The sequence below is a fragment of the Eptatretus burgeri genome, chromosome 8 (genome assembly GCF_056783735.1).
Source record: "Eptatretus burgeri isolate ZD-2024b chromosome 8, Ebu_testis_v1, whole genome shotgun sequence".
NCBI lineage: Eukaryota > Metazoa > Chordata > Myxini > Myxiniformes > Myxinidae > Eptatretus > Eptatretus burgeri.
Window position 1 is genome coordinate 70,456,966 of NC_140968.1, and position 26,744 is coordinate 70,483,709.

The 26,744-nt window shown below is 43.5% G+C and overlaps 2 protein-coding genes across 18 annotated transcripts in view; both read right to left on the reverse strand.

Moving 5' to 3' along the window:
- The window catches only part of LOC147021999 (uncharacterized), a 55,553-nt gene extending 44,945 nt beyond the window's left edge, over window positions 1-10,608 (reverse strand). For 6 of the 14 annotated variants that reach the window (XM_085892521.1, XM_085892520.1, XM_085892519.1 and 3 more), the window contains exons 1-3: window positions 10,469-10,608; window positions 6,230-6,340; window positions 2,819-2,999 (exon numbers count right to left, since the gene is read on the reverse strand). In XM_085892521.1, the coding sequence (XP_085748647.1) occupies window positions 2,819-2,999; window positions 6,230-6,308 (260 nt within the window). In that variant the 5' untranslated portion in view covers window positions 6,309-6,340; window positions 10,469-10,608. Of the gene's footprint in view, window positions 1-147; window positions 1,267-2,818; window positions 3,000-5,567; window positions 5,646-6,229; window positions 6,341-10,468 lie in introns of those variants that run through there. The other 8 variants (XM_085892526.1, XM_085892525.1, XM_085892524.1 and 5 more) reach the window with 4 other exon arrangements.
- Window positions 10,609-10,709: 101 nt separating this feature from the next.
- UBE2Z (ubiquitin conjugating enzyme E2 Z) overlaps window positions 10,710-26,744 on the reverse strand; it is a 49,207-nt gene continuing 33,172 nt past the window's right edge. For 3 of the 4 annotated variants that reach the window (XM_085892506.1, XM_085892507.1, XM_085892505.1), the window contains exons 6-8: window positions 13,930-14,020; window positions 12,088-12,257; window positions 10,710-11,351 (exon numbers count right to left, since the gene is read on the reverse strand). In XM_085892506.1, the coding sequence (XP_085748632.1) occupies window positions 11,288-11,351; window positions 12,088-12,257; window positions 13,930-14,020 (325 nt within the window). In that variant the 3' untranslated portion in view covers window positions 10,710-11,287. The remainder of the gene's footprint in view (window positions 11,352-12,087; window positions 12,258-13,929; window positions 14,021-26,744) is intronic. The other variant, XM_085892508.1, reaches the window with a different exon arrangement.

A 26,744-nucleotide genomic window follows, 5' to 3' on the forward strand; every position in this document is an offset into this window, starting at 1 on the left:
GCAAAGAAAATTAAACTATTGAAGGAATTTGAGAATGAACAAATGTTTATAGGTTCAATGAGTGAGCTAAACAATATGCATTGGTTATTTGATAAAGAGTGTCCCGGGGCTTAGACGTTTCAGATATTTCTTTCAGAATCACCTTTAACAAATCTTTATCTTGTTGTATGGGCTATTTGAATAGAGAGCCCCTAGGTTAAAAGGGGAAATAAAAAAATGACCGTTTTTACAGTCATTTTTCCCTGCTGTGCAGGGGTTTGGCTTTTTCTTGAGGCAATGTTTTATGGCCGGATGCCCTTCCTGACACCAACCCTGGTCGCCTCTTACGACACACAGGGATATGGTACACCTATTCTAACCGGGGCATACACCGGGACCAGTACACTGGCACTCATTTCGCCGACCTCGGAAGGATGGCAGGCTGAGTCAACCCCCTGGTGTTAATTCAGCAGCCAACGGGATTTGAACTCAGGACCCTGGGATCCCAAGCCGCCACCCTAACCACTAAGCCAACACCAGGCTCCAGGTTAAAAGGGGAGACAAATAAATATACCTTGGGCTAAAAAGGGGATTTATTTTTTAGGGGAAAAAAAAGAAAAATTTCATGGCTGAAAATCCCCCATTCATTTACATGGGGAAAAGTGAGCCAGAACCAGTATTCTTTCCCTACTGGCAACGAAAGCACTACAACCGACGATAAGCAATTATCAATGTACAGCACGAACACAGTTCTACTTATAGACAGCGCCACCAACATTCATTCAAAAGAAAAGAAAAGACTACCCTCAAAGACAAGGGAGTCAGACAGAGTCCGTAGACCTTTATACCGTGGAGCCTTGGTGACCGAACGGGCCCCACGAGACCGTTGCAGATTAGCTGCACCCTTGTGGTGCCTTGATGGGCGAGTTGCGACGTCTGTCCCCACGGCAGCTAGGATAGCCGCAGCTGACTCGGGCCTTCCACAGGGCCGGCGAGCTCTCTCTGGCGCTCTACACTTGGACGCGCAGGTTTCCGCCACAGAGCTGGCAGAGCAGCGCCTACAGTCCGCGTCCCTGGTGCCACGCCCGGACTCCCCACCAACCACGAGCTCCAACGAACGGGTCATTCCACGGACCGCTTCTCCACAGACAGGCCACCACGAGCCGAAGATCCCGAGCAGAAAGAAGCCACCAAATAAAACCACACACCACACACGACTTGGCTCCTGCGCACCCTTATATTCCTCCTGGCTTCATGCTCCGCCCTCCTTCGAGCTCCTGTGGGAAGCTTCGAGAAAAGGGGCATTGCCCATGTCCAACCCTCTCGTCCCCCCCTCTCGCGGCGCGCGGGTGGGGGGGGGGTGGGGGGGGTGAGGGAATCGTTACATGGCCCAGGCCTAGGGAGATTCATTCCGCCAAAATGAGGCTCCTCCTTCACATTACCTTTGACCTCTGGCTCGAATCACACTTCCCCCACACCAATATACATATATATATATATATAGTCGTATGATAAGGTCTGTTAACACAGATCGACTGAACTGTAAGTCTGATAAAGGCGTCCACGAATGCCGAAACGATGTTTACGGTTATAGTATTTTACTATTTCGATTCCCATGGATCGCTTAAGGCCTAAGTCACATTTGCTCTACGGCTCGGATATGGCGGCCGTACCCCCCCTGAATTGACAGAAATGTGCGGCGGCCGCAGAGTTTCTGAGGTGGCCTCAGGGTGGCCCTACGCCGTTTGGCTATCTGGGCCGTAGCGGTCGCCGTGGAATTATAGCGCAGAGTTATAACTTTTTTCATTTCTACGTTGGCCGTAGAAATTCGACAAGCCAAGCTGTGACGTAGATGTGTTCCACGTCGACCGTACGTATGGCGTACGGTGGGCTTGCGTTATTCGTGCGGCTGCCGTAGGCTCTTATCAAGGAAAAATTAATTTTGCCAACCCCCAAAATATGACGGCAGCCACACTATTTCCACGGTCGCCATAGGGTAGTCCTAAGGCGTCCCTGTGTTCAACGTACGGTGGCCTTGCGGTCTGTGTGACTACCTGCGGGCAACGCAGGGTCGACGCACGGTTCCCCTACGCCCGCCGTGCGTCCTACGTACGGCCTCCGTGGCAGTCTGCGTCCACCGTGCGCTACCGCAAGAGATCGGAGCATAGGTGTTTGCCTATACTCCGAACTGGTATATTCAGTTGTATATACAGGTATATTCTGAACTGTTATATTTTTATTTCAGTAAAAAAAGAACTGGTATATATACCCACTCGTTACCGTCCGTCTGGCCGCACGTTCGCCTTAGGGTCCCCCTGCGGTCGCCTTGCTGGCACCTTGAGGCTGCCTTGCGTCTGCCTTGAAAATTATATGGCCGCCGCAGGGACGCCCTAAGGTCACCGTGCGACATCAAATCAAAGACCGTACGGCACCCCCACTTTTTCGGTCTCCACAATTTCTAAATACGCCGTGCGGCTCCTCCAAAAATAAAAACATATGTGACTGCTACATTGTGTGACCGTGGAAATACTGCGGCCGCCCTATAATTGCTAGTGGCCGTAGATTTTGTAGACCCTACGGCCGCCGTGCCAAATGTGACTCTTAGGCTTAAATGAAAGCTGAAACTGGCGGTATGTCGCCATGAAGGCAAATGCCAGAAACCTGATTCTTGTAGTAAAATGGATGTTTATTTACAAAATGATACTGACACGGGGATAAACAAGACAACAAAACCCAAACAGTCCTGACACACGGAGACAGATAATTAGGGAAGGTAAGACTCAAAAACCCAAACTTTTATACGAAATAAATAAATAACCCACGAAGGTGCCGACAATACCAGATTCGCACAACGAAGGGAGCAGTGAGGACTTGATAGAGGCACAAGCTGGTGTTGCTGTACCATAATGGTATGGTCCTGCAGGCAGATATGGCACAGAACGAAGTGCGGCTCGGAATGGCGATGAGAAGGGCTTGCGATGAGGCAGACGTGTGCTGCCCAATTTCTCCAGCAGTCTTTCCTGTGGGGATGACAAAAAAAAGGAGACAGAAAGAGATGATGGTGCCATTGTTCAGGCCATGGCGGTAAAGCCAATGCCATTATTCAGGCCGTCTTGCAGGCCACTCTAAAAAGTGTTCTGCTCTCATCCAGGGCTCCGCAGCTGACTTTACCACCATGGCTTGCAGACCGCCAGCCAAACCGTTCATGATGGTGCAATAATAGAAATATAAGTAGAGTAGAATGGATATGCCTGGCATTGCCTCTGGCGGAACGCATAACTTGCGGCAGCCATCTTGGAATATGTAATCGCTACTGTGACGCCATTGATTGAGAAAGTTTTGCGCTGAAGATCCAAGCCATTTTCCATCCAAAACCATCTAATTTTAGGGATCATGACAAATTCAAACCCGAACCGGTGTTGTGTACCTCACTGCACTGTATGTGTCTGTTTTTATTATTTTTTAAATATATATTTTTTTAATGCTGAAGGCTCCAGTCACGGACTATATAGTCCTCTTCGAGACCAGGCCTTAAATAAAAGAACTACATAAATAGAAATCTACATAAATAGTACAACTCTTGATTTCAGATGGGTAACCTGTGGAGTATTTGTGTCGCATTTCACTCGCTATCATTTGTGAAATGCTTTCGCTTGAATACTCCACTCATGGCCCATCGGATATCAACAGTGGTCCACAACACTCATTGCGTTCCATATATATATATTATATTTCAACAGGAAAGCTATCAAATTGCTGAATAAATAATAGATCTGAGCAGCTATGACCATCAGTTTCAAACTAATCAGCCCAGTAATAAGGGAGGAGAGGCAAAAAAAAACTGAACTATTAACAAACCGACGGACATCGCCACCCATCTTGCAATGACTCTTTTCCGTGGTCTCCGATTACACCCATTTCTCTCTCTTTTGTAACTTTAAAAAATAACTTTATTTTATGAAGATCCTAAATTAAAACAACAAGCTCATAAACAAAGCAAAATCACAGCAGCAGCCTTTTTAGCTCGCAGTGTAAGTGTTGAAAAGTAAATAAATAAAGTGTTAACAAATCGATTACACAAGTTGAAGTCCGTGTCTGTCTGTGCGTCGGCGGTCACTTTCGGTGGTGCTTTTGCTTTTCTAGCCTGGGTTTGAATCCCGACTCAGCTATAAACAGTCATCCCGGTGTTTTACAGACTGGGTGATTCATCAATGTGTGTGCCATCCCTCCGATGGACCTTACACTTATCCCACGTTAGTAATCCCACGGTGTCCTTCGGGAAGAGTCGGCAAGCTATTGCCAGCACCCTGGGCAAATTACAAATTCCTGTCCTAACCATCGTCGAACATCACACCTGACCAGCCAGTTCGTGAAAGATTTGAGCCAAACTTGCCCCAGCCAATCCCGCAAGAATGGGGGACTTCAAACAAAGCAGAACGTGATCTTTCACTGGCCATGACTCTTCAATCATGTAACAATGAGGAAGTGAGGACGAGCCAACGAGGGGTTTTGCTGTACTGCTTTAAAAAACAAGCTCAAATGAGCTAAGATCCTCAGCCTCTTAATGATGACGTCATAAAAACGAATACGACGTCATTGTGATGTATCAGGTTTGCGATAAATTATCTGTGCTAATGCCCGGCTTGATTCCCGCAAACAAAATTCAAACAGCTTGCCCAGTTTCGGAGATGATGTTAGAGGCGATTGCCATTAGCGGCGATATTATGACGTCAACTTTTTTTCTGGGAAGAATTTCCAAAATCGGAGATGGTCACTGCCTGCGCGTGGGCTTTCTGCATATACATGGCAAGTTTCACGAAGATCCGATGAAAACTCTGGGTTGTGAAACAAAAAATGTCAAAAAATAGGAATGATGTCATAAAAATTGATATGACGTCATAGTGATGTATCATATGTGCGGTAATTCATCTCTGCTAATGCCCTGTTCGATTCCCGCAAACATAATTCAAAAAGCTTGCTTTGTTTTGGAGATAATTTTTTAGGCGATTTCCATTAGCGGAGATATTTTGATGTCATAACTTTTTTTCTAGGAGGAATTTGCAAAATCGGAGATGGTTACTGTCTGCGCAGGGTATTTTTACATATATATGCCAAGTTTCAGGAAGTTTTGATGAAAACTGTAGGCTGTGAAACAAAAAAGTCTACAAGAAGAAGATGAACAACAAACAACGTGAGTAAGACTTAGAGATCCTCCACGAGGATCTAAAAATAATTACGGGAAAAGCTCGGGCCCCTCAACGGACCCCAGGGTAGCGACCCCTCCTGACCCCAGCCCTCATCGGCCCTGATACCACTCACCATCAGTCCCAATCAATCAAATGCAATCACAGTCCCAATAGCTTCTATAAATCGGTAACGTTGACAATAATAGCCGTTCAGCCTAACTACCGTAGTTGTTGGCCATCGACGTAGCAAGGCCGGTTTACCTCGCTGAATAAATCATACAAATCAAGCTCATAACAGCTGAATACTGATCATAGAAATTAGGAATAATCACGACTCACTTATGGAAGCTTAGACCGCGTTCTTTTTCCCTGATTTGCTAGTTTGTGCAGTTAATTGCAAACCATTCTGCCTCACTGCTGCTGCATGACTTCTTTGTCGGTGGCGTCAGCATACATATTCCAAGATGGCCACCAGAAATTCTGTAAAAAACAACGGATTGTCCATTCTCCTGTACATTTCTATGGGTGCAAGTCAAAAGTGCCATTGCTTTACAAGCTCTTGACCTGGCCCTCTTGTACTGTTCTAAGATTGTGATCACCATCCTCAGTGCACATATTTCATATGAATTACCTCTGACATATCTGATACAAAGGTAAATCTAACCTATATATATATATTTATATCATCATCATCAATTATGTTTGTCTGCATGCAAAGTTTGTTGTAGAAGCAACTGATTGTGTATTATCCTGCCATTTTACATGCCGAATATCAAATTTATTTCAACTTGAGGTACAGTTTCGCATTATTCTGACACACCACGCCCCAAGCATCACATTTATCTTTTGAAGCTCAAGATTGTCATTCGCCTTAGACATATGTGAACCAAATGGGTGCATGAATATTATAGCGTGGGAGCTTCTGCCGGGACGACTGCATTGAGATAGCAAGTGGCGTTACGTGTTGTGAAAGGGAATCCAAGAAGACCCGTGCCACTTGATAATCCCAGCTGTTTAAAAAGGAATTTGAAATTTGTTCAGGGTGCCAGAGGTAACTCGCTTACTCTTCCCGAAAGACACCAGCGGATCTTTTGCCTCCATGAGCTCCCAGCACTGCCAGACGAGTCCACCGACAACGTCCATCAATTGGACGACGCACACCTTGATAGATGACCCTGCAGGTGAAACATCAGGGTCACAGTTGATAGGTGAGTTGACATTCAAACCGATGGTAGACACCTCAAAAGTGAGACCACATCATACTAACTTTTGAAAAAGAGATCAAAATTCCAGGTTCAACACAAAGTAAACTCCTGATGAGGAAGGATCGTTTCAGATTCAGGAAGAATGAATGAAGGGTGTACTGACCTTAAATACATAGGTTTGGTACACTTTTTTGGCTCTGGATGTGGGATCGCGTTTTGAGCTTCTCATTGGCTCAAATGGAGAGGTTTTTGCTCAAGTACAGAGCAATCAGCAACATTATGGCGGCAAGCATCCACTTATGGCATGAATCAATCAGGATGCATCTGAACAGTTAGCATTTAAAAGTTTTTTTCCCCCCCAATGGCCATCATCCACATGAGCTCGTCCATCTGGAGCCTCTACTCGAAAATGACTGGGGGCATTTATTTTATATTCAGCACATGTATACATTAACATCTGAATTATTTATATACCTTTTACCATTCTACAACCTACATAATCACCTTGTCCTACTTTAACGGCCACAATTATTCCCATGTTCTTGTGGGTTTGGCCAGCGGAAGCTTTCACCAACCGGCTGGCCAGGCCTGATGTTCAACTAACGTTTGGGAAGGTCATCTCAACGTCCACCAACTAATGCCAACAGAGGGGAAACCCCATTTAACGTTCATTCGAGGGACAGCACACACAATGATGAATCGCTTTACCTGTTAAATACCAGGATGACTGTTTATAGATGGGTCAGGATTCGAATCCAGGTTAAAAAGCTTGGAGTCGAGTGCGCCTCCTGCCAATCCACCTCCATAGGACTTTAATTATATATTTATATAAACTTATACAGTTCCCACAATCTCCGTTGCACCTTGGATTATTTATTTAATTTGATACTTTACCATCTCCATGACCAACACAGGTTTGAAATATTTATTTATACACCTGTTAAGTTTGCATTGTGTACCTCCATTCCTCCTTCCATTATATATTTATAACACTTTACCATCTCCATCACCAACGCACACCTTTGACTTATTTATTGATATGCACCTTACCATGCCACTGCCAACAAACCACATTTAATGATTTGTTATTCAAATACCTTTTTACATTTATTTACTTATTTCATTAATTGGAAAAATCTACCTGTCACATATTTAAGGTGTGATTGTGGGTTGTTTCCCTGATGAGGACTTGCCTTCTTGTTTTTGTTTTTTAGCAACTGTTCATTGTACTTTGTGATTTCAATGTCTATATCCAACAGAAAATAACACAAGGAAGACCTCTTCAAAGCTGCTTGTATCCACCCTGCAGTAATTTACAATTATCAGACAAAAGAAGGGTACTTGGACCACAATGCTCGTTTTTGGACATCCTAGTTTTAATTAATTTGTACCTGGCTGGAGACATTATTCACTGGGTCGTGGTGCCGACCCAAGGTATAGTCTACTTTTGTGAATCGGCATGCATTAAGCATAGCTGAATCAGACTTTGTCCGTAATTGAAACCATATAATTGTGCAGAGCTCAGAAGTGAACAAATTGCCAAAGCTATCCTGCCAATTCAAGACGACAGACAATTCAAGGAATAAATGAAATGCTACTTCAGATATAAATTGCACAAATCACTGTTTGTGCTGTGTATTTAATATGCAATAAAAACGTTGGCTTTACCGTCACATTGATTTCTGCTTCATCATCCATGTAACCACATTCAATATCCATGCAACCGCAGAAACAGCACCGAACCATCAGGACAACATAACCCACAAAAACATTAGTGGGTAATAAACTCACAAAACAATTACAAACGAGAAAGAGCCATCAGAGATTGCAGACCGTTGTCAGAACTTGTTTTGTGTGGTGCATTGTGTGGTGTTTGTGTGGTGTGTTGTGTGTGGAGTTTGTGTACTGGTGTGTTACATAATTAATAAGAGACATAATTAGAACTGCCATTTTATAACCGCTGGCAGTGATGACCGGGTACCAAGATGTCCCGCTTTGATCGGACACCTGACCCTGACCCATGAGGTTTTTTTTTATTGTTATTCAATTGAATTGAGAATGGGATTAAAATAAATTTAATTCAAATTAAATCAAATGCAAAACCAAATAGGTAAAGTCCTGCATTGGAGTAATCAGAAGGAACCCGAACAAGCAAAAAGCAAAGATGAAGTCATCAGGAGGAACCTGGATAGGATTCACATTTCAGCTGCTACTCCTCTACCCTCAAACACATCCAGGCACAGCCAAGTGAGCCTCATTCAAAAAACACATACAAAAAAAAAAACTCAGATCAAAAAAATGAAATAATTCTGGCTGCCAGACCATGTGTTCGATCAAGTTGAAATTTAAAACACTTATTCCCCATCACTACTAGATCAGAATTGTGAAATTTCATGTCGATTGATTAAGCGGTTCCAGAGAAAACATTATTTAATATTTTCTTCAATCCAATATGGCTGCCAAACCATGTGACATCAATTATTCCTGAACAAACTTGTACACCCAGGGCTTGGGGAACATTTCTGTGAAGTTTCCTCTTGATCTGTCCAGCCGTTCTGGAAAAGATTTTTGTAGGTTTTAGGGTAAATCGAATAAGGCTACTAAACCCTGTGACCTATGACATCATATGTGACCCTTTTGATCCTCATGGGAAGGCGGTCATACGTGTAAAGTTTCGCCTCGATCTGTTCAGCCAGTCAGAGAAGATTTTTGAAGGTTTATTTTAAAAAACAATATGGCTGCCAAATCACGTGACCGATGATGTCATCAATTTTTATAGGAACCATTTTATCCCAAGACCATCAAAAATTATCATACTGATCAGATGTAGCATTCTACATATGCAATTATGACGTCATAACGATGGCACTTATGATGTCATCACTAAAAAAACACATTCCTCATGAGGAGTACTTGCTATGGGCCAGGTTTCAATTTCTTTCCTTGGTGCAGTTTCAGATTTACAGAGGTCCAAATTTTTTTCCGTTTTTCCAACATGGCGGCCACACCACATCACCTCATAATTATCAACATGACGTCATAATCTTATATATTATTTCCGAGTTTGTGGTTTCGTGTCGCGCTATCTTCGACTTTGTTCTGCGCTCGAGTAACGTGATATTCGGCTGACATTATCTCAAAGACCATATGAGGTGCATGGTACAAACAAAAGTTAATAAAATTGTTCTGAAACAGTGAAATCGTATTCCACTTACTGCAATAAAGTAAGATTACTACTGATACTCTGCATCAGTTCCTTTCTCAAACACACCCACCCCAACATGTCGCACAGAGCACGGGTTATGCTAGTTACCATTAAAACATTCTCCATGAGTAGTCGCACCGATGAGGAAAATTTCGTTTCAATCTGACAAGCGGTTGCGGAGAAAAACATGAAAGTTCTGTGCGGACAAACAAACAAACGGATCCAAATGCAATAACCCCTCCTTCGGCGAGAGTAACAAGCTTCCATCAAACTGCTTGTTTGCAATTGTTTCTTGAGTTTATTTTTTTTAAAGCCAATTACAAACAAACTTCGTTTTACCGTCAAAAGTCAGACAGACTTCAAGAAAATGAAATCGAGCAATACCTTATATGCATCACAGCAGGTTTTAAAAACGGTGTCAGCACATAGCATGTTCATCATACCATACATTTCATTCATGGCAAGATATTAAAGGTAAATATTATGCATTTGATATTCACCAAATGTAATGGCAAACGAGAACTGACAGGACAGCCTAAAGGTGTGCACACTCGTCTGTTGGTTTGAATCTCACTCCAACTATAAACTGTCATCGTGATGTTGAACAAATTCTAAATTCCTGCCCAAACGGACTCCTACTAAGGCAACGGCAAACCACCCCACATAACCCTTGCCAAGAGACTGCTTGGATAGCATCAACGGTATGGTACAACGATGAATAACCTATGGTGATAAATGAGAATAACCGATATCTATATTGGTAAACTCAAGCATTTAATCCAATGATACCAATGCACCCTAACCCGGCATATACCAGTGGGGGTACAAAGCACGGAGAGGGCAGAGGGTGCAAGACCATAAAGGAGGTGGAAGAAGACAGAGAGGCCACTGACCTGTCAGTGATGGAAAAGTGATAGGTCGATTGATTCAGCTTCCAATGATTCCAATAATCTTGAAAGCCTTGGTTTCCACGGTGTCAGGCTGAACAAGGTGTGAGGCAGGAGGAGCACTAGCTCAGAGGGGACAGCAGTCCTCCATGAAGCTGTGAATGAAAGCCTTGTAGGTGGATAGGAGTCTGGATGTACCAAGGAAGGACTTTGCATGAAGGAGGATGTACACACTACTGACAAGGGATTATAGACAGAGATATCTTTATTTACGGATTATCAACACCTTCCATCTCCATCCCACCATTCAGAAGAGAATAAAGATCGTCAGAACACTTGCAAAACATGCCACAAATAGAGTTGAATAACTTTACAGTAGCTCATTGGATATTTAATTGCTGAAACATCATGGCAACAAACAATAACCATTCACACTAATTACGACACTCATCTTGCAGTGCAGGTTAAACAGAAAAGTTGGAGATTTACAGATAATCAGTTCACAAGAGTTTTGTCAATGTGTGAATAACAATAAGACAAAAGTAATGTAAGGACGGAAAACTAAAACATAACATTCGTTTTCTGCATCAAAATTGTGAAATGATCATGTGATAAAGCTTGGTTTTGCAATCAACTATTTGCTATGTATCGTATTATTTCACAAGTTGGTTCGAGATCCCCCTGCCCTCCACCACCCCCATCCCCCTACAAAAACAAATGACAAAAGATGGCAATCTTTGGTGGTTGGATTTCTTTTCATGTTCCAAGAGTGAAAAGTGGCAAAAATGAAGGACTTGCAGCATAATTAGTGTCAAGGAACTGCACTCATCGACCGTTAATGCCGAGAGTTGTGTATTCGGAGCAAAGATTCGCCTTTCCACGACAGATCCTGCACACACGCACGAACAAAATGCAAACACATGTCATCCACTTCAAACCTGCCCGACTGCTCGACACAGCCAGAGTGATGCAATATGGTGAGATGTTTCCCATCAAAGACCCTTGTTTGATCAAACCAAACCATTCGGTTATTCTCTGGAAAAACGTGTCATTGGTATTTTACCCCAATTTGGCAGCTGTAAGCTGCTTGGAATGTCACAACCACCACCGGTAAAACATGAATTCCAGATGGTAATGAAATGCAGCAGAACAAAGTGTACAACAGAAAAACAAAGTAAATAAAAATAACGATATCATGGCTTGGCAACACCGTGGCTTAATGAAAGTTCACAGAGTATCTGATTTGTCCAAAAGCTGCCAAGTAATGGAATTCGAAATGGAACACAAATCAGACGGTGACTCTTGACAACCTCAAATGAAACAAACAGCTTCCAAACAAAGCAATGTCTCTTAAGGTCTTCAATCAATTCCAGGGGAAGAGTCACACCCGATGAGATGTCCCCGATTCTCAAGCTGTCAAAATCCACGAGAGAGCATCCGTATTGGTTCCACTAAAACGAGAGGCCAAAAGGAACCTCCTTACCACTCCGAGCCCCACCTACTCCCGCCCTCCCCCCCCATCCCCAGCAACACTTCTGTTTCAACGGTGCCGCTCATTTCCAATAGTTCAGACTGAAGATTGCGTTCTCGACAGTGTCCAAGTGATGGGAATGACGTCGACTCACGAGACGCTTCGCGCCTCGCTCTCTGTTCCTGACGTGCTGCTGCTACTGCTGTCCGAGTCAAGGTCAGAGAGCTTCTCATCAAAAGCATGGAGGATCCGCTGGCGCACAGCCCGAAGCCTTATCTGAAGACCCTGGTAGTCAAACTGGCCACGCTTCTCACCAAATGGGTCCTAGCAGTGGGGAGGAGGGGGTGGGGAAGGGGAGCATGTCATCAAATAAAATGACAAATGACAGATTATTATTATTATTAATTTTTCTTGCATTCATTAAAAAAGGGTAAATTAATAAAATTAGAAGGAATTTCCAGAAACTCATTGCAGCAGCTAGTAAATCTGTTGTTGTTCTCAGATTCAGAAATGCGACTTGGTATCAAGTGTGGTTTCAGGCACGCTCAATCTTATTGCATAATCGTCCACCTTTTCATAGTTTACAAATGTGTATATTGTGTATAGAACAAGACATGCAGAGCTGGCTGCTTCAACGTACGACCCTGTTCGAAACCCCATCACCTCATGATTCACACGCCATTCTCACTCCCATCACAGACTCTCACCCATTTCTCTCTGCATGCGATTAAACTTCAACTTCATGTTAACCCTTCCTTTTTCCATCACCACCTCTTTTCATATCCTAACCCTTTAAGAGGGTGGCTCACATCATTAAGGAGCAGAATAAAATGCGAGTACAGTAACTGCTTTCTAACTGGCCTGTTTCCTTCACAAATGGATGCCAACAGCACTTCAGTGTGAAATCCTTCTTCAGTGCCTTGTTCTTGTCTACATTCAGATCCTGTATTTTAAAAGAGGGAGAGAGGGTGAGGGAGTCTAAAGGTTTTAATGAGGGGAGGGAGTCTAAATGTTTCACATGGATGTGCACAGATGGCCAAAATTGTGGGGGGAGGGGCTGGGGTGTTGAGTTTGAACAATTATTTAAATTAAGGTTCGAGTTGCTGAACTAAGGTAGCGTGCAAGAGGAGATGAAAAAGTGTGAACTCGCTCTCCAATGGATCTACCAGTTTTGTATATTCTCTTCAAGAGAATTCAACTGAGCTCTCTTTCTCTCAGACTGCCTTACATCTGCTTGGAAAGTGGAACATTTAACACCTCATCAAAAACGTGTCAATATCAAACCACTCAGTTATACATCAGTCAGCCTCTTCTTCAAAGGGTAAGTAATGAAATCCATAATTGCAAGAAGACATTGAATCTCAATCAATGATCAAATATCACTTTTTGGATTTTATTCCAATCATTCGATACTGCTCTTCTACAAGCTTTAGAATCTATTTTCTTCTTTAACGTGTGCTTCATTTTCTATGACCTCTTATCTGGCCGTCGAAGACCCTTCTATCTTAACCATCTGCCTTCCCACGACTCCAGAAAAATTGCTCAAATCGATTGAATGTACCTCCTTCTCTACCCTCGAGCAAAGCTTTCCATTCACTTCCATGCCTCTGTCACTCTTTTCTTGTTTGTGGAATTACATACTTTAGCCAATATAGTCTCATTCTTCACTCAAGTTCTTCAAAGTGACAATTCCCCACCACCTCATGTTGACCATCATTTTTCAATCTATGATCTTTTCTATTCCCACTTGTACTGTATTGTCGATCTGTACATCCTATGTCCAACTGCTCCAAATTACTGTAATAAATGGACGTGGGAGGTACAACATGTCATATTTCTGAACTCGAATTTAACATTATCATCAAACTTTGCCAAAACCTTGAGATTAAAATAGAAAAATTACATCTAGAAACTTTGCTGTATCCACTTTGCTGCGAGTGCCCACAAAGTTTATCAAGGTCTTATAAAACACAACAAAACTGACAAACACACAAACCTGCATCGCCTGTCCCTGCAAATGAAGCTTTTCTTTGCAGGTTGTCTCGTAGAAGTCATAGTAATCATGGAAGGATTTTCTCATGACACTCCTGAAATAAATAATGTATTAAAAAAAAAATTTCATTATAGATTGCTGAAGGTCAAACTACTCTTATTAAAAACACTTCTGATTAAGTTTGGGCTCTCTCTGAGAATAACAAAGCATCATTTTAGATGGCAAAACATTACTGTCGCTAAATTAATGGAGGTGGCCATCCAGCTTAGACTTGGGAAGGGAAACCGTGTGGTTTTCTGAAAGAAAGTGTGCAAGCAAACTTGGGAGGGCAAGGGGTTGGGGGAGAGGTATATAGATGTGGGCATGCATATGTAAAGGCCCAGTCACACCTTGACGTTTTAACCAGCTTATGCCGATTTTTTGAAAATTTGTCTAAAACGCTGGTACACGTCGAATACGTTATGGGTAAGTTTTGATAACATTGAGAGCACGCTGAAAAACACTCCCATACGTCGTTGTACGCTGGCTTTAAACGTTGTACTTTTCGGTTGTCCTCAAATTTTCCATGCTTGAAATTTTAAGACTTATGCCAGCGTATGACTCACACGTTCCGCATAACGCTGGCCATAAGTTGTAGGCACGTCACGCGATCGTTGACACACGTCGACACACGTTACTTGTAAGTTACTCATAAGTCGAAACACGTTGAGGTAATGTTTAGCGTACCCGAAACTTATTTCTAACCTATGAGTAACGTGTTGTACTCACGTTACGCGATCGGTGACACACATCGACACACGTTACTTGTAAGGTGCTCATAAGTCGAAACACATCAAGGTAATGGTTCGCATCAGTGTTCCAGACTCCCTGGTTTTATTTTTTTTCTTCCTTCCTTCGGTACGATGGTGATTTTGACACTTCGATTTCTAGTGCGATTATAATATAATACAATTAATAGGCTGCCACTCAACGAATTAAATCATAACCGCACTGTACACTGAACACCGTCATACCGAAGAGAAAAAAAAAAACCGGGAGTCTGGAACACTGACGCTAACCATTACCTTGACGTGTTTCGACTTATGAGTACCTTTCAAGTAACGTGTGTCGATGTGTGTCAACGATCGCATATTGTGCGTACAACTTATTCCCATCGCATGCGGAGCGTGTGTCATACGGCAAGTACGTCGTAAAATTTTCAACATGTTTAAAATTACAAGACGTACTCCACTTACTACGACGTATGATAGCGTACTTTAGTGTTCTATTCACGCATACCAAACTTACCCAAACCGTATTCGACGTGCGCCAACGTTGTAGACGCATTTTTCAGAGGTCGGCATACGCTGGCAAGATCGCCAAGGTGTGACTGCGATGTTAACACTTCCATTTCTGCGGCGGTTATGATTTGAATCATTGTGCGGCAGCCTTTTAATAGGCTACGCCACGTTATCATCGGCGATACGTGCAGCGCGCTATGCATAAGTTGGACTATCGTTGGTAATAGGTTGTGAAGGCCACCAACAGGTTCAGCATTCGTTGGTATAAGTTATCTATAACACAACGAAACGTTCAAAGTCCATTACTAATATGTTATGCATAAGACCAAGTCGTTATGAATACGTCCAAATCTTTAAAAAAAAAACATCAAAAGTTCAACGTAAGGCAGCGTTTTACATACATTTTAATACGTTGCCATTGCTGGCTAAAACGTCAAGGTGTGACTGGGCCTTAACTTGTGTTACCTTTACTCATCTACTTACTGAAGGTGTTGCTTATAGTTAACTTGGAGATAGCGAGGATGGTTGAAACCTTCCTGATGGAAGTTCCCACTACAGTACAGCAGGTTACTATCCCAAATTAGAAACTTGTTAACTTTTTCTTCTGGGACATGATGCTCTGAAAATGATCACCAAGACTGTTCCTGAACTCTTAATACTGCATGCATTGATGATATTCACAGTTAGGCAAATGAGAAAGACCCATAGGAAATTTTCTAAACTGGAAAGAGATGTCACAAGACTTTTGGTTGGAAAGATTCAGGGAATTCAGCCTGACTTTACAAAAAAAATAATAGAAATTAGTGGTACAGCTCAGGAGCCAAGTCAACACAAACTACTTTGCATTCCAGAAAAGTAAATAATAGTTTGTGGCCACTACCAATATAGCAGTCTGATATGCAAACATAACAAAATGCAAAGGAAAAAGAAGATTTATTTTTACCATTGGCTCTGAGCGTAAAGATCCAAATTATTTTTTGGAATTTTAAAGCTATTGTTACGTTTATAGGGGATGGTTGAGGGAGGGGTTAGATATAATAATAAGACATGAGCACCATTCATGTTCACGATAAGACACAGCATTTTACTCGTATATTATGTGTGTGTTTCGTGCAATTTCATCCTTCATAACGTGGCTAGGGGGATGGTGTTGTCCAATTTAGTGGACAGACAGGTTAAGAGTGTCTTGTCCTGTGTATCCCCTCTTCTGAAACTGGTTTTGGTCTGAGTTGGGTTAGGAGTGTCGTGCCGGCATTCACAGAAGCTTGTGGGCCTCTATGCAAAGGTAGCCAAATGCCAGCCTGTGATTGGCATGATTGGTGTACATGTGTGGGATCGGTGTGGAATGTTGCCAAGTAAGGCAGTCTTCAATTGGTTCCACAAGCGCAGAGGCCACCGGCATCTTCACCGGAAGGCACAACCACGACGGAGGGCTTGGCTGCTGACGGGCGTGTGGAGCAGAGTGATTGGCTGCTGCCATGGGTAAGCCAGCATCACCTGGAGAGGATGGAATTGCGGTGAGGAACTATAAATGCTGTGCGAGCCTGATGCTCGAGGAGAGAAGGAGAAGACCCCAGTCTTGTGCCTGCGCTCCTGGGTCTCTGCATATATTGTCCCCATGCCCGTCCTCTTGCCTGCCATGAGCACGCTGCTGCCTGTCCACATCTCGCCACATGGGCAATATCCTTGAAAACCCAGCCCAATTTGGTGTGCATTAGAGGTGTGTCCATGGTTGTCATCTCCATATGCGGGTTTCAGAATGCGGAACGGATCCCTCCCAGGTCTCAAAGTATCCACCTCCATGTGTGTGTGTGCGTGTGCGTGATGCCATTAGAAATTGTATCTATTCACTGTGCAGTATTATTACCTCCACCACAAAAGGTGGAAGGAGGTTATGTTTTCACCCCTCTCTGTCTATTTGTGCGCAGGATATCTCAAAAAGTTATTGACGGATTCGGATGAAATTGGGTGGACAGGATGGGCGAGTGACAAGGATGAACTGATTAGATTTTGGTGAAGATCCGGATCCGACTACTCGAATTTTTTCAGTGATTCTTCACCATTGAGAGATAGGGCAAAGATCGATATATAGCATGATGTTTCAAAAAGTTATTGGGCTCGATATGTTCCACTGGATCAGGCATTGCGTGGTGGAGGTATGCGCTCCACCGAGTGCCCTTCCAGTTAATTACTGTGTTTTCTGTGTCATTTCGTTCCATAATTGTCTTTCATCAAATAAATTCTATACATTCTCTAAGAGACATGCGTGCCTCACTTTTTCATATTGCCATACTCAACATTTCAGTTTGATTGGATTATCCGGGGGAAATAAATTGTTCAGCGCTAAGTGATTACCGGTGGATATCCAGTGCTCTTTTGAGTAATGGTACTTGAAAGTAAATTTAGGTGATTATGATCCTCCACGAACGAAGTGATCAGCTTTGGCGTTTTCGACATCACGCCCGAATGTGATAGGCAATTATGACTTGGGACCAAAATGCGACACTTTTTTAATGAAATTTGGTAGCAACACTCTCCCTTCTCTACATATGCATATAATCAATGATCTTCTCAAAGTTACAGAATGTGAGTAAACCTCACGACAATGGACAGCAATCTTCATCAATCAGCCATGATTGAATTCCTTCTAAAGCAAGGTGAAATTGTACTGCAATTTTTTAGACATCACGTGGCAGTTTGCAGAGATAATGCAATTGATATCAACAATATTGGAAGATGTGCTTGCCATAAAGACAGTGAAACATATATAACAAGAAAAAGAGCAATTAGAGATTGCAAACCCTTGCCAGGACTTCTTTTGAGTGGTGTATTTTTATAGGTTTTAGGGTAAATCCAATATGGCTGCCAAACCATGTGACCAATGACATCATTTGTGTGAACCTTTTGTTCCTCATGGACTGGCAGTCATATTTGTAAAGTTTCACCTCGATCTGTTCAGCCACTTCAGAGAAGAAGATTTTTGAAGGTTATTAAAAAAACAAACAATATGGCTGCCGAATCACGTGACCGATGACGTTATGAATTTTTTTCTGTGGTTTATTTATCCCGAGATGACACAAACATTTTCATACTGATTGAATGTGGCGTTCTACATATGCAATTATGACGTCATAATGAGGGCACCTATGACGTCATCAAAAACACTCATTCCCCAGAGGGAGTACTTGCTATTCGCCAAGTTTCAATTTTTTCCTTGGTGCGGTTTCAGAGATACAGAGGTCCAAAGTTTTTGTTTTTCCAATAAGGCTGCCACCGAACGTGACGTATGACGTCATAGTTAACATTTAAACATTCTACATGAGTAGTCGTTCCTTTGGTGAAAATTTTGTCTCAATACAACAAACGGTTGCGGAGAAAAACACAAAAGTTGTGTGCGGACAAACAAACAAACAAACGGACCCAGATGCAATACCCTCTCAAAATCATTTGGAAAGGGTAACAAATCAGGCCACCGCCAAACGATGAGTGTTGCAACATGTGAGAACGTAGCACAAATGGTGCTCAGAGAAAAAGTGGCCTGATTTCTCGTTAATTACCAGGTGTGCAAAGCTCAAAGCATGGTTAAGCAATCGATTCACTCTGTCTTGTCTGTCTGTCTATCTGCAGACATCAATCTATGATCGACAAACTACTTAATTTCGATTTAATTATATATATTTGAACAATGTGGAATACGAATCGGAACACAAATCTACAGTTTTGTACTACTTTGGCTCTGCTGTGGCTTTGTCAGGTCAGGCCAGATCAGATCTGTGACTTGCTACAGGTATCATGTAAACCTGTACTAACCTGCTCCATGGACGGGTTGTCGGCGACTAAACCGTCTCCCCCACCAGGTTTCCTGGTGAGGAGGGTGTTTGGATATGGACACCCAACAGGATTAAAAACAAAACCTGTCAAAGGGTGGAGGAGCTCCTTTTGAGCCAACAGCCATCCATATCTCGTGCCCAACTGTGTCTGCGGACGTCCTCCTGCAGTTTAGTGGGGCAACTTAGCTAAATATTGCATAACAATTGTGCATTTTGTGAGGAAAGCAACAAATTTGGCACACTAGTAGCCTATCATATTATGAACAGATTTGGATATTGGGCCATCTCAAAATTTTTGATGGCAGTGGAAAATGGCTGCCACTGCCATCAGCAGCTGAATTTAAGATGGCCCAATACCCAAATCTGTTGATAATATGATAGGCTACAAGTGTGCCAAATTTGGTGCTTTCCTCACAAAATGCACAATTGTTATGCTAAGTTTCCCCACGAGTTGGGTTACTTCTTATTAGGAGGTTGGTGGCAGGATTTGCACTCCGGCCACCGTAATACCCTTCATTCCGCAAAACATTCTCGAAGCAAAAAAAAAAAAAAATCTGAAAACCCACTCCATGGAAGTACCTCCTGTGCAGCTTCCCTTCGCAGAGCAGCTCTCCTGATGACAGGATTGGGGCAAAGCCTTTGGGACCCCCAATCATTGATGATAGGAGGGAAACCACGGGGTAGCATTCCTGGGTCAGATTGCGGGAGAGTGTGTCGGAGTGGTGCTGAGGTATCGTCCACCAGATGGCGGTCTCCTTGGGTTAACCTGAGGCGGTCCCTTTGGGTGGGTGCCTGGAATGTCCTATCCCTAAGAAAGGATGATCACCTGTCTCTGTTATCATCTGAGCTCAAGCGTTGGGACATCGGTATTGCAGCACTCTCTGAGGTTCGGAGACCGGATTGCGGCGAGATCATGGTGGGTGGTTGCACCGACTATTTGTCTCGTTGCTCTGATGGTTACCATGCCCAAGGAGTTGCTGTAGCTGTGTCCAATAAGCTGACTCCAATGATGACTGAGGTAACACCGGTCAACGAGCATATTATGAGACTCGGGATTCGTCACTCCTTGGGTGTCATTTTCCTGGTCTCTGCTTATGCTCCGACTGAGGCGAGTGATCTCACCGTGAAGGACGCATTCTATGGCATGCTTGAGTCTGTGGTTGATAAGTGCCACAGGCGAGAAACTCTTCTAATCCTGGGGGATTTCAATGCATCGACTGGAACTGATAGGGATGGCTATGAGACGTGTGTTGGTCCCCATGGGTCTGGAACTGTGAACCCGAATAGCACCAAGTTCCTTGACTTTGCAAGAAGTCATGGACTTAGGGTGGCTGGTTCATGGTTTCAGCGCCCACAAGCTCAGCGCTGGACTTGGTATTCCAACGCTGGCGGTGTGGCAAAGGAGATTCACCATGTGCTCATTGATGGTCGCTGGAGGATGATCCAGAACTTTAGGGTCTACCGGAGTGCTCAGTTCCTCAATACTGACCACCGGCTTGTTGTAGCAACTCTTAAGTTGCATCTTAAATCCAGGAGAATGGTACCATCCCAGCCGAGGCAGGATGTAGGCAAGCTCAAGGATGAGAGGGTAGCTGAGGAGTTTGCGACCAAGTTGAGTGGAGATTTGGGAGGTCTGGGTGATTTGGGGGATCCTGAAGAGTTGTGGAGTGCCTTCAAGACCACCATCCTTGATGTTGCCGGCGGATGTCTTGTAACACCGTAGGGCGAAGAAGAATTTGGTCTCTCAAGGGACACTGGATACCATTGACCAGAGTCGCAGGGCCAGGCTGAATGGCAGAGCTGAGCTGTTCAGGGAGCTGAGGTGTAAAACTATATGTGGGATGTGGGTGGACAACGAGGCCTATGTGCGAGGAATCTGTGAGGGGTAGAGCATCCATCCATTCCATTGGAACCATACTCTGTACAGAGCGTCGGTGCAGCCAAAGCAGTTTCCTTGGCTATTGGGCACAATCCTGGACGGGTCGCCACCCCAACGCAGGATACTCGAATGACTCGATCATCCCCAGAAAGCTGGTACTCATTTTCCCGACCTCGGAAGGATGGCAGGCTGAGTCAACCCCCTGGTGAAGTAATTCAGCAGGCAACGAGGCTTGAACTCAGGACCCTTGGATCCCAAGCCGCCACCCTAACCACTGAGCCAACACCAAGCTTTAACCTGTAGAGCATCACCTGTGGTCAAGTGATTCTCATCCTGCTTACAGGGGAATTCGCGCATTGCGTTCATGCAAGCCCATCCCTCGGTGTACTGCAGTTAGAGCAGAGGGTGGTAGGCTCTTGACAGAGGAGTCCAAAGTGAAGGCCCGCTGCACCGGTTACTTTGAGCGGTTGTACCAGGCTGATCCCCCAGCTGTCGAGTTGGACGTCAGCAGTGTTGCAATAACTGTTGCTGACCCTCCAATCAAATGTGGTCCTTCGCTTGTGGAAACACAGGCTGCGGTGATTCGGTTGAAATGGGGTAAGGCTCCAGGGATCTGTGGTATCCATGCAGAACTCCTCAAGGCAGGTGAAAATGCTGTACTCATGTCATTGCATGCAGTTCTGTGCTCTGCCTGGAACACAGGCATCATCTAAACTGACTGTAAGAGGGGCCTTGTTGTCCCTCTCCGGAAAGGGAAGGGTGATCGCCAAGACTGCAACAACTACCGAGGGGTGACGCTGCTCTCAGTGCAGGACAAGGTCGTTGCTCAGATAATTATTGATAGGGTTCGCCATCATCTGCTTGAGCACCAGCGTCCAGAGCAGTCAGGCTTTACACCAAAGAGGTCAACGATTGAGCATATCCTTGCTCTTCAGGTCCTCACCGAACGCAGATGAGAGTTTCGGCAGGGGCTGCTTGCAGCCAATGTTGATGTCTGTAAAGCGTTTGATTCAGTGAATCGGGATGCCCTCTGGAGGATTCTTGGTCTTCGTGGCGTGCCACCAAAACTGATCGATCTGATGTCGGAACAATGCTCTGGTACTGAGAGTCCAGTGAGATGTGGTGGTACCGTCTACGACCATCGCCGAATTATTTCCAATTGTTACTAGAGTTCGTCAGGGGTGTGTACTGGCCCCCACACTTTTCAGCACTTGTATGCACTGGATTCTAGGCGGATGTCGGAGACATCAATCTGCGGTGCATCGTTTGGAAATGTCAAGATCTCTGACCTTGATTTCACAGATGATGCAGTCATCTTTGCGGAGAGTTTGGATATCCTTTTGGGGGCCCTCGTGGTGCTGTATGAGGAGTTGGAGCCGCTGGGATTACGGGTTTCCTGGGTCAAAACTAAGATCCAGGCTTTCAATGACATCTTGGATGCTGCTGTCCTGTCTGTGCCTGTTTGTGGTAAGGATGTTGAGGTCGTGGAGAGATTCACTTTCCTTGGCAGTGATATTCATGTCTCTGCCGGCATTCACTTTCATGGATTCACTGGATCATGGGGTGTGGCACTGCCGGTACCTGTGCGGGAGGACGAAAGTCTGAGTCTTCAGGTCTTGGTGCTTCCAGTCTTGCTCTATGGATGTGAGACTTGTCTCCATCTCAGATCCCTGGTCAGATTCCTTCATTCCTTTGGTACCAGGTTTCTTCAGAGAATCCTTGGCTATCGCTGCTCGGACTTTCTGTCCAACAAGCGGTTGTTGAGACTCAATTTGTTACCTGCATAGTCCCTGAGCGTCACCTGCGGCTATATGGACATGCGGCTCGTTTTCCTGATGCTGATCCTGCTCACCAGATTCTCTCAGCGAGGGAGTCTCGTGAGTGGAGGAGGCCAATGGGCGGACCACATGCCTCGTGGTTGCAGCAGGTTGATCAGCATCTCAAGGAGATGGGGATGGGCCAGGCATCTGCCTGGGGGATGGCCAGACAGAGGCCCCTGGAGTACCCGCAGAAAGTGAACGCAGCGACGTGCTGCTCCGGTGCATGCTACCATACCTGACCTGACCTTGGCTCTGCATTTGGCAAATTGTAAGGCATCTTGACCCGATCACGCATGTGTAAATGGGAGTAAGATAACTGTTTTAGTCTATCTCTACCTGTCTGGCAGTCAAACAGAATTGAAAATCATTCCAACCAGGAAACTCACTGATTTTAGGGGCGTCAAGAAGGGCACAAACAACAGACATGACCAACTAATTTAACGTGCTAATTAAGGTGGTGTAAAGAATGATGCATCAATGCTGGTAAACTTTTGAAAAAGCTTTGTTTTTTTTTTCTCCAGCCATTAAAACCTATATATAATTTTAATTGAATTTTATATACTTAAACACAGTTCAAGAACACAAAATGCCTTGTTGGCACTTCCAAAAAAACTCCAGTTTAGCAGTACGTACTTATTCAAAATATTACAAAAAAAAGAATAAAAATTCAAAAAAAAAAAAAAAATATATATATATATATATATATATATATATATATATATATATATATATATATATATATATATATATATATATATATATATATATATATATATATACACATATATATCCTGGTGTTGGCGTCGTGGTTTGGGTAGCGGCTTGGGATCCAAAAGGCCCCGTTGGCCGCTTGAATTAATACACACCGGGAGGTTGACTCAGCCTGTCATCCTTCCGAGGTCGGCGAAGTGAGTACCAGTGTACTGGGCCCGGTGTATGCCCCGGTTAGAATAGGTGTACCATATCCCTGTGTTGTAAGAGGCAACCAGGGTTGCGTCAGGAAGGGCATCCGGCGTAAAACCTGTGACGGATCATAACGGATGATCCGCTGTGGCGACCCCTAACGGGAGCAGCCGAAATAAGAAGAAATATACAGTATGTATGTATATATATATATATATATATATATATATATATATATATATATATATATATATATATATATATATATATATATATATATATATATATATATATATATATATATACATACACACAGATGTTTGGTACTACATAACTTAAATATGGATACAAACAAACATGACATAATAGTGACCGAAGCTTTTCGTGTTGCACACTTCAGGGTAAAAATCGCAAGTGAAGGAGGAAGTGAAGGCGCATGCTTTATATATGTTTGGTACTATACACGTGGTTGGGAGAGTTACTGAAACCAGTATTGGATTCACTTTCTCATTTCGTGGTTAAGGATTTCTTCACTTTTGCAGAATCAATTAGAGCTAAAATACCGACAAGTGAGGACATCATGGCATCCTTTGATATTAAAAGCTTGTTCACGAATGTCCCATTGACGGAGACGAATGAGATATGCTCACATTTGCTGTATCACACCGATCTGGAACAACCGATGATCTCGGAACACGTCTTCGTGGAATTAATGAACACAGCAACAAGGGAGGTGGAATTCAGTTTTAACAACATGATGTATGTTCAAATGGAAGGTGTGGTCATGGGTTCTCCATGAGGCCCAGGTCTTGCAAATATCTTTGTGGGCCATCACAAAATGCAGAAACTTATTGGTCGGCAAGGGGTCGATTCCCCCATCGTATACTATCGGTATGTTAATGACATTTTTGCTTTGAGTCTCAGATGACATGTGACAATTTCCAGGCATGGCTCAACACTCTCCATCCAGCGCTGAAGTTTACCACGGAGCTGGAATCGTCAAACACCTTACAGTTTTTGGACATGTTGGTTGATAGATCCAACCTTGGTTTCACATCCGTCTACCGGAAGCAGACTTTCACAGGGCAGTCTACTCGCTGGGACTCCTACAGCTCCACGAGATATAAAAAATTGCCTTGATCAATATCCTGGTTAACGGAGCACAGAGGATTTGCTCACCTTGTAATCTTCCTGCTGAAATTGACAAAATCATTAATATACTCGGTGAGATTAGTTATCCTGAGCATATAGTTGAGATACGTGCACAAGTTTCTAAACACGACAAAAGATCGGAGGATTGGTCCGGACAAATGTCCAGTCTATATCAGGATGCCCTGGAAAGGGCAATCACCATGAAGGTTTGAAGTACAAATCAAACATATTGTATCCAACATGTTTCTGTCTGTGCAACCCCAAGTAATCTTTACCTCTCACCGTTTGCTGACGTCAGTCAACAAGGATGTGCTACCCACCTCACAAACCAGCAATGTTATTTATGAGTTTAAGTGCCGATGTGAAGCTCGGTACGTGGGCCGCACAACACTAAGATTGGCTGATCGGATCAAACAACACGTCCCCTTGGTGATTCGAAGAAAGATTGTGAGGGTTAGAACACAACCAGTGCGAGAATGTAGAAATATCCAGCAACCATCAGCCACTGTATCTGCTTCATCTGCCATTGCACAGCACCTGGTTGCCAACCCTATCTGTGCAGACCAGTACAATGCAGATATGTTCAGGATATTGAGCCGAGGTCGGAGCTCGTTTCATTTACGTATGTTGGAAGCAACCTTCATCCTTACCACCGATCCAATACTATGTCGTCAAAAGGAATTTGAACGATCTCTGTGTCTCTTTCAGCATGGAAAGATCAAGGGAAGTACGGTAACAAATGGTGAATGGACCTCAGGGGAAACCCATCCCCCCTCTCTCCAGGATGTGGTTGCAAACGTCAATCATCGATAAACTCTGCACCAGCCAATGGGAGCTCGAGGTGAAGATGATGAGCCGACCAATGGGCGTTCGGATTAACTGTGATGTCATTACGGTTGAACCAATCAGTGTCCACCTTATTGAGACCTGCGGATAAAGCACGTGCCTTCACTTCCTCCTTCACTTGTTGTGATTTTTACCCTGAAGAGTGCAGCACGAAAAGCTTTGGTTACTATTATGTCGTGTTTGTTTGTATCCATATATATATTTTGCTCACAAACACAAAGCAAGAGTTGAAAAGACCCTTCCCATGTGTTTTTTTTTTCTCAAGACTGCACAAGGGAAGGTGTTCTATGAACTCTCTAATTGCTAATGCATCAAAACGTGTGAAGGTGACCAACGAAAAGATAAATGATCACTTAAGATACAAATAAATTTGCTCAAGATGCACTTCTGTGGGATCGTAAGAAGCGATAAAATGTGGATTCATCTCGATAAGATCGAAACACACTGCCATTCAAAGGAATCGAAACTCAAAGGAACCCAAGATTCGGGGGGGAAAAAATAAATAAATAAATAAATAAATAAAAAAAGAGACCATCTTCAGCCCCTCCCCCCAAAAATGATGGAGACTATTTGGTCTTTCATTTGATTATGTTTGCACCATATCCTGATGCTGTGTGGACTGTGCTTCCCTGCTGACGGACATCCGGTAGCTTGTATCTGTTGCTGCATTTGAGCCTTGTGGAGTAACTGCTGAAATATATCGAACCAGGTTCTTCCTGACATTTTTATCTTTGCTCCTCTCTCTTTCACATTTCTTTCTACTTTTTTCACATTTCTCCATGTTGTTACTAATTCTTGCTTTATATTTTCTTTTTGTTAATGTTTCTCTCTCTTCTCTTTCTTTTACTCATAATTTCTCTCTTTCTGTATCTATCTGTCTTGGGAGAAGTGAATTACAACAAATATTTTTTGTTCGCATCACTTGGCTGCACCTGGATGGGTTTGAGAGTGGAGGAGAAACAGTTGAAAACCGAATCCTATCCTGGTTCCTCCTGATGACCATCTTTGCTCTTTTTATTTTTGGATATAGAGTCAAGGCTTGTGGAAGAGCTAGAACATCCTAGAATGGATAAGGATGCAACATAACAAAAGCAACCATATAAACAGA